At 39.8% G+C, this 9,277-nt stretch overlaps 1 protein-coding gene across 1 annotated transcript; it reads right to left on the bottom strand.

The window, feature by feature from the left end:
* Positions 1-420: 420 nt before the first annotated feature.
* On the bottom strand, positions 421-8,486 carry LOC131306861 (uncharacterized). Its single transcript, XM_058333290.1, has 3 exons — positions 8,039-8,486; positions 627-695; positions 421-515 (listed from the first exon to the last, which is right to left on the bottom strand). Exons 1-3 carry the CDS (start codon positions 8,484-8,486, stop codon positions 421-423), a joined length of 612 nt encoding a protein of 203 aa, XP_058189273.1.
* Positions 8,487-9,277: the final 791 nt, after the last annotated feature.

Genomic DNA, 9,277 nt, shown 5'->3' with positions numbered 1-9,277 from the left:
TAAGCATGTTGTACATTCGAGAAATCGTACGCCTCCATGGAGTACCAATCTCGATAGTCTCCGACAGAGACCCACGTTTTGTATCACACTTTTGGAAAGGATTGCAGAAAGCATTGGGAATAGACGTAAGGCTTAGCACGGCCTTTCACCCCCAAACCGACGGACAAACGGAGAGGACTATTCAGACCCTGGAAGATATGCTGAGAGCCTGCGCCTTGGATTTCTCTGGAAACTAGGAACAACATTTGCCATTGGTGGAGTTCGCCTACAACAACAGCTATCAAGCAAGCATTGGGATGGCACCTTATGAAGCTCTATACGGTCGACCCTGCCGATCTCCAGTCTGTTGGACCGATGCTGGGGAAACAGGATTGATCGGGCCTGACATAGTGCGGGATACCACGGAAAAGGTCAAGACTATCAGATAGAGGATCCAGACCGCTCAAAGCCGACAGAAGAGTTATGCGGATAAGAGGAGCCGACCATTGACTTTTGCTGTGGGAGATCATGTGTTCCTGAAAATCAGACCAAAGAAAGGAGTCATCAGATTTGGGAAGAAGGGGAAGTTGTCTCCGCGCTTCATCGGACCATTTGACATCGTGGAGAAGATCGGGAAGGTTGCATACCACCTCGCCCTACCACCCCAGCTAGACCTAGTGCATAACGTGTTTCACGTTTCCATGCTTCGCAAGTATCTAGCATTACCCACCCATATTCTCAATTGGGAAGACATCACCATCGAAGAAGATGCGACATACGAAGAGGAACCGATAGAGATTCAAGACCGAAGCGAGAAGACTATCCGAAACAAGACCATTAAGTTGGTACGAGTTTTGTGGAAGCACCGAGGAGCTGGAGAAACCACATGGGAAAGGGGAGAAACCACATGGGAAAGGGAAGAAACCATGAAGATGAAGTACCCTCATTTGTTTGAATCCTAGAATCCATCGAATTTCGAGGACGAAATTGTTTAAGGGGGATAGGTTGTAACAACTCCGATTTTTCGTTCAATAAAAATCTCGTTGTTATTTGAAATTTCTTAATTGCTCGTTGATTCTCTTATTTGATTTCCTTGTGGTTTGTATTTAAACAATCGATCGCCTTATCATCGTATTTCTCGACTAGAAACCCTAATTGCACTTTAGCCCTCAAAGATCGTTTCTTGACTATTAAGTCCGACTTAGCAAGCCTAGTTAGCTTCTAACCGGCTTGATGGAGTAACCAAACTAGGAAGTCACCTAGTTACGTTTCCCTAACCGTAGATGGACCGTTTTGCCCATCTTAAACCTTTTGAACCCTAGACTAGAAATGGTTTAACTGTTTTCTTATTTTGATTTTATTCTTTATATTTTGGACGATAAATGTTAGGGGGATTATTATCCATTGGATAATAGAAACCCATTTCTTTATATTAAAAGGATTTTTGAAAGATTTGAACAAGTACTTTGATCTTTTAAAGAAATGACTTTTGAAAAGTACTTTTGATTATTTTTTCTAATAAAAGTACCCAAGTAACTATGGACCATTGGACAATAACCATTAGGGTAATCTTTTCCCATTGGACAAAAGCCTTTTGTTTATTTTATTTGGTAAGAACATATATATATATATATCACATGTGTAATAATAAAAAGGACATGTAGTCATTTCCAAAAACTTAGTTTAGTATTTAAAGTACCCGTACCTTATTATCCTTTGGATAATAACCGTTAGGGATGTTATTATCCATTGGGTAATAGGCTCATCTTTCAAACAAAGTACTTAACCCATTAAAATAATATTTTGTTAAGATTCCCGGGAATACAAAAGTACATTATTATATTAATTAAAGTACGGTACTTTTTTTTTATTGGTTTAAAGGGTGAATCTTGACCCTTAAAGACTAAATTGCCCTTTTGTACAAAAGTACCTATTGTTTATTTGTATTCTTACATGTTTGTACATATATATACATATTTATATAGCTAGCACATGGGAGAGAGAGAGAGAGAGGAGAGAGGAGAGAGAGAGCCGTGAGAGAGAGAGAGGAGAGAGGCCGAGAGAGAGAGAGAGAGGGAGAGAGAGAGAAGGAAGGAAGAAGGAAGAAGAAGAAGGATGTGACTTGTACTTGGATATTCTTCATCTTTTCAAACTTGGAAGATGTATATCTTCCATATCTACCACCATTGTCCTCCTTTGTACCAATTCCAATTGTTTAAACCATGAATCTTGTACCCATGTCTCCCCCCTTTCCAACATATCTTCCAAAGATCAAATCCAAGGACCAAAGTAGCCATGCAAGCCTACCATTTAGCCATTGATCTTCCAACCAAGCCTTAACTTCACCCATCAAGCTTTCAATCAAGCTTGACAAGTGAAAGAAATCAAATTTGTAGAGAGAGAGAGAGAGATTCGGTTGAGAGAGGGAGAGGAGAAGCCTTGGCCTATAAATAGAAGCTCATTCCAAGCTTAAACTCACACCTTCAACCATTGCTCTCACTTCTCTCTAGAAATTCCAAAAGTTCTTGCTTTCCAAGTTCTAGTTTTCTTGTGTTCTTGAGTGTTCTTGAGAGAAATCACCAAACCACCTCCCAAAACCACCGTTAGATCTTTTAAAGTAGCTTAGTTAGTTAGAAAGTTGTTTCTAGGAAGAGAAAGTACAACTCTCTTCCTTTCGAAGCAAACCGACGCCGTTACGCCGCCGAAATCCAAAACCGACGACCGAATCTTCTTAGCCGACTACTACCGCCAAGAAGCAAGGTAGAATATTCTTATCGTCCACCCCAAATATAGTGTAGGAATTCCTTATCCCTATTCCTAAGTATAAAGTAGTTTTGTATCATAACTCTAAAATAAGTTCATTTGAAAGTAACTTTGATCACTAAGCTTATGTAGATAAGGTTATCTTTGTTTAAGAATGTATGAAATGCATGTTGTTTGTTATTAAGTGATTCAAGCATGTCAAGTAGTTTGAAATGTATGATCTTGTTAGATTGAATGATACAATGAATGATATCGTATGTGAAAAGTCCCTCCGCGGAGTCTATGCATGAGAAACGAGACACAGAAATCAAGGAAGTAGAAACATGACACTTAGGTTGTGGTTTATGAAAAGGGCGTGTTTTGAAAAGTGTGAAATGTTTTGGAAACCACAAAGTGGCCGGACGTTGTAGCCCTTTGTGTGGTGTGTGTTTTGTGTGCCAATGGGAGACCGGGACGGCGGAACCATTGTGAAGATACTCGGGAGTCCGAAACGGCGGAACCGAGGTTGGGTGTGTGCTTGGTTATCCACGTTACGGAGCCAATGCAATGTGTGCCAATGGGAGCCCGGGACGGCGGAACCATTGTGAGGATACTCGGGAGTCCGGAACGGCGGAACCGAGGTTGGGTGTGTTAAAAATCGAGTTTTTGAAAAGGTGATATGTTTATGAAATGTGGAAAATGTTGACACGGTCTACGAGGAGTCACGTAGGAGAAACTCACAAATCTTGGACACCAACGTTGATGGTTTATCGTATACGAATGTGTTGTTGTTAGATGAGCATGCTATGTGGAAATCTTTGACTATATGTTGTATTGTTATAAGTTAAGGGTTAGAGGGTTTCGATTATTCTATTGAGCGTTTAAGCTCACGGTGTTGCCTTTTTGGTGACCCTGACTTATTATATTGGTGGCGACGCCTGTAACGCCCCGAATTTTGGGTACGTTAAAAGGACATTTTATTCATAAATCAAATGGAGTCTGGCTCGTTATTACAACAAAACTCTCTCAAGAGTTCAATATTTACATCAACGGAGGGGATTCTAGGGTTCCTAACTATAGCTCCTCAGCTCCTCAGTTCTTGCCAGCTCCTCAGCTCCAAAGCCTCCACGGTGATCTGCTTCCCCTGATCATCTACAAAGTCTGACACATTATACCAGCGTCGCCACCGATATAATATGTCAGGGTCACCAAAAGGCAACACCGTGAGCTACAAAGCTCAGCAGAGTAATCCCATACCCGCTAACCCATAACTTAAAACAACAGGAAATAATAACACATCGATTTCCACATGATACATATATACGCAGCTTAACAATGACACATCCACATTCGTTAATCAACTATCGTTGGTGTCCAAGATTTCAGAGTTTTCTCCTACGCGACTCATCGTAGACCGTGTCAACATTTTTACTTACAAAACAATCTTTCAAAAATCATTTGTTTAACTCACACAATATTGCATTGGCTCCGTACCGCGGATAACCAAGCTACACACCTAACCTCACAATGGTTCCGTTTTTCCCGGATCCCATTGGAACACACACAAAATACACTCCACACAATGGGCTACCACGTCCGGCCACATTGTGGTTTTCACAATCCACGCAACGGGCTACCAAGTCCGGCCACGTTGCGGTTTTCAAAATCCACACGATGGGCTACCACGTCCGGCCACATCATGGTTTCCAAAACATTTCAACCATTTCAAATGTTTCTTTTACGCACGCACACAACTCACATAATGCCACCCAAAATCGGTCATTATGTTGTTTCAAAATATTTCCTTTCATTAATCACACCCTAGGTGTCATGTTTCTACATTCTCGGTTCTCGTGTCTCGTTTACATTCAAAGACTCCGCGGTAGGACACGTATCTTTCTAACAAGATCATCCAATTCTATATTACTTTAACACGCTCAATCACTACTTATAGCATAACGCCACATATACGGACGCCTTTGGAGTGTATCACTTATGCTTTATTCAAAGCACAATGCCACATGTACGGACGTCTTTGGAGTGAAATCACTTATGCTTTATCACATACCACAAGTAATACAAGCAATTCATATACGCACACTCATAACTATCTTAAAGATCAAAATACGAATACTTCTAATCAAACGATAAGTACGTAAGGATGAACTACATATAATTAGGAGTAGTAGATAGGGATAATCTACCGTTCTTCTTGGCGGTAGTCGGCTATGGAAAGTACGTCGGTGGTCGGGCGGAGTAACTTCCTACGGTAGGCCTCCGGTAGCTTCGAAAGAGAAAGGTTTCTCTCGAAACTTCTACTTGACTAATACTACTACTACTTTTGGATCGAGAGGGTGGTCGAGTGGCGGTTTAGTGGCGGCTTAGGTTGAGTTTCTTGAAGAACTCAAGAACAACTCAAGAACAAGAAGAACAAAAGCAAGAACAAAGAAAGAACACTAATTTTCTAGAGAGAGAAGTTGCTAGGTGAACGTGTGAGTTGAATGCCAAACATGGGGTGCTATTTATAGGCAAAATTCTTGGCTCTCCCCCTCTCTCTATGGCCGGCCCTCTCTCTCTCTATATCTCCCATGGATTTTGCTCCATTAAGTCATCAAATCAACCTTTCAACCAAGTCATAGCTTGTCCAATCCAAATCTTAGGTGTAAGGCTATGTAATCAACTAAGATCTTAGGCTTTTTAGGTAGTCATAACCTAGGTTTAGCTTGTAGTCAAGGTCTAAGGCTAATAAAGGCTAGGATTATGTCATAATAGTCCATCATAGGTTGTCATTAGGCATAAAAAGACTAAGGCCTAATAAGGTAGCTTGCAAGGCTAGGTTTAGTCCTTGGATTTGATCTTTGGGAGATTTGTTGGAAGAAAGGGGACAATGGTACAAGATTTGGGTACTAATCAAATATGGAAGTACAAATGGGGAGTTAAGTTTGGTTAGGGAAAAGATTCTCCAAGGATTGGAGAAAGATCAAGGAAGGATCATGGAAGGTCAAGAAAGTACGACAAAATCTCTCCCTCTCTCTCTCCTATCTCTCTCTCGGCTCTCTCTCTCCTCTCCCTCTCTCTCGGCCTCTCTCTCCTCTCTCTTGCAAAGGTACACACACACACACACATATATATATATATATGCATGCATAATAACAAGAAAGAATAAGAAAGTACTAAGGTACAAGATTTTTCTAAATCAAAAATCCATTAAAGAAATCCAATTAGGCACATGTTGATTAAACAAATAAACTAGGGTACTTTTGTAATCTAGGTAGATCACACCTCCCATTCAAACAAATCCAATTGGGTACAAAATCCCAATACAAAATAATAAAAAGGTACTTAGGAGAATATTAGGCTTAAAGGCTACATAATAAAATATGGGTACTTCATCACATGGGGTTTTAAGAAAAAAGATTAATTTAATAAACCCATGTACTTGGTGAAAGAATAAATCTATTACCCAATGGATAATAAATCCCCTAACGGTTATCGTTCAATGGATAATAAGGTACGAGTTCTTTAAATTATAATTTAAGTCTTTTAAAAGACTACATGTCCTTTTTGAAATTTACCCATGTGTTTATATATATGTACTTAGCCAAATATAATAAAGGAAAAGCTTTTGTCCAATGGGTAAAGATTACCCTAACAATCATTGTCCAATGGACAATAGTTACTAGGGTACTTTTATTAGAAAAAATAATCAAAAGTACTTTTCAAAATAATTATAAAAGTCTATTCAAGTACTTTGCTCAAAACCCTTTTAATATAAAGAATTGGGTTTCTATTATCCAATGGATAATAGTTCCCCTAACTTTTATTGTCCAATGAACAAAGAATAAAACCAAATTAATAAAAAGAAATAAATAAGTAATTTCTAGGGTTGAAAAAGGTTGACTAGTCACATCAACTTTATTGGGAGATTCCCTAGTCACATCGGTACTTTATTTGGTCAAAAGACTGTATTACCCAATGGTTACTAACTTCCCTAACGGTTATTACCCAATGGATAATAGTTTCCCTTGCGGTTAATAACCATTGGACAAAAGAGTACAAGTACCTTTTATTTTAAAATAAGATTTTGAAAGACTACATGTACTTTTATAATAAAAAGTTTATTATCCAATGGACAAAAATTACCCTTGTGTTTATTAACCAATGGATAATGGAGGGGTGGGAGAATCCCCAATAAACAATGCATATAAGTACTGGCACATGTTTTTATAAACCATTAAAATATTATATCTTTGTATTTTACCAAAATATTTAAATGGGGGGCCTATTGTCCAAAGGACAAAGATTACCCTAACCATTATGGACCAATGGGCAAAGACAAAGGTTCAAGAGTTTCAAAAGGTCCAAAAGGTTCATCTAGTAACTAGGTGAGTTGGCTGCTCGGTTCCACCAAGTAGTCGGTTGGAAATTAACTAAATTGGTCACGTAGGTTTTTCTAGTCAAGAGTTTAACAAAGGACCAAAATCTAACTACGACGAATATTAACAAGAAATCATATAACAATCAAGAGAAAATAAGTAATTTAAATCTAATTCAAATATTTAACGAAATTTTTATTGACCAAAATTCAGGGTCGTTACAACGCCGGTATAATATGTCAGACCTCATAGATGAACAGGGTGAACTTTACACCTTGGAGGCATTTGAAGCCGAAGAGCTAGCCCGGATGGAAGAACAAGCGGAGTAGTAGTTAGGAACCTTAGTTCCCTCCCATTTGTAATAAAAGTACTTCTTTTAAGTTTTTTGTTGTAATAAAAGAGCCAGACTTAGTTTATTTTCAATAAAATGTATACTTAACGTACCCAAAATTCGGGGCGTTACAACTTGGTATCAGAGCTTTAGGTTCAAAACCTCGGCCATGGGTAGAATGGGTAGAACCACACAATAAGTTTGACCGTTGCACAAATGTGAATTGAATTTAAGTTTACCATCCCAAATTGGGTGGAATTCTGTCAAAACAATCTTCGGATTGAAGCAAGGCGCGCGGAATTGGCAATACCGCCGAGCTGGGAATTCCCGAACAATTGGATGATGACTTAAATCAAGAATCGAATGTGGAATGTAGAAACCTAAAAAGTTTTCTCTAAGTTTTACTAAAACTTCTTTTCAAAAACTTGACTAATAGAAATTTTTCCTTGTAGATGAATCACTTGAGTGCATACCAAATCAACCAGCTAGCCGAAGCACACCATCTCGCGAGTACCCTAGTCGATGACAAACCAGCTGATAGAAGATCCTTACTTCCCTTATGCTTTTCCCTACACCAATGACTACTACCGAGAGCATGGCTCGATCATACTTCCCAAGGGAGGAGGAGATGTCAAAGCGGCACCAGTTCTAGTCCAAATAGCACCTCCCAACGACGTAGAATTCCTAATTGAGGGAAATGGAGAGGACAATGTGGGAGCAGCCCTCGCCCAAATTCCAATAATCCCTCCCATCAACATGATTGCGGGAGAACCGGAAGAGGACCCCGAGGAAGATCCGGAGGAGGAAGAACCTATGTAGGAACCCGAAGAGGACACCGAAGAGTTCAACGACCCACCAATAAACGAAGCAGATTGGCAGCACCTTATGGAAGGACCGGATCCCGATGCACCGTCCGACGACGAGGACTTAGACGACTGGGACGATGAGGATGAAGAATCCGACGAGGAGGAAATAGCATTCCTAAGAACGGAACCCGAAGTCATGGTTATAACCACTAACCCCGGTGATGTGCCACCACCACCTTTTGAGACCGACATAGGCGCTTATCGGATGGAGTTCCCTAGGATTTTCTAGAGTAATTAAGGAAGCTTAAGTAGTAGTTGGACCCTTTAATGTAATCAGTTCTAGTAGGAAGTTGTGGCTAGTAAGCCTTCTATGTGGTACTTGTTTATTATGAAATGAAAGACTTGTGTTTTCTATTAGACTTGATCACTGTTTATGTATAATTGTATGCATGCGATTGCATTCCACCATCTTAAGTCTAATATATAACTTTCCTTATTGTAGATATGGATTGCCGTACCCTTATCACCGTAGCAGATCTGCTGTACTACAAGACCTTGATATCACCCGAGAGCCCTATTCCCATCCCACACTTGGGAGTTCGCGACCCCGAGACTGGTGAACAGCTATACGAGATAGTTGTAATGACACCCTACACCAGCGAGGATCAGTACTTGGCGCTCGATCCTCAGGACTCACCACTGAGGGAACTTGCTGAGAAGATTCACCGCGAGGGAAAACGTTGGCTCGAGATCCGGGAGAAGGAGTGGATGGAGCAGCTTAGAGAGTTATTCGGACTCATTCCACCTCGTTAGTAGAATAGTAGTGTTAGAATAAGGTTTTGATAGCTTGAGTCGCCCTTGAAAGCACTAAGGCTAGAAGAACCATGTAGTAGGATCTTCTCACTTTGTAGTAGGAATCTCATTTTCAGTCTACTTGTTTTATAGTAGAACTCTATGCTTATGATTGTAATTCCTTGTTTATCTATGAAAACCTTACTTATACTTGAAAATTTCCGTTGCATATTATTTGATGAATATCGTTT

Source organism: Rhododendron vialii, chromosome 11a, assembly GCF_030253575.1.
Source record: "Rhododendron vialii isolate Sample 1 chromosome 11a, ASM3025357v1".
Lineage (NCBI taxonomy): Eukaryota > Viridiplantae > Streptophyta > Magnoliopsida > Ericales > Ericaceae > Rhododendron > Rhododendron vialii.
This window is presented reverse-complemented; position numbering and strand designations above follow the sequence as displayed.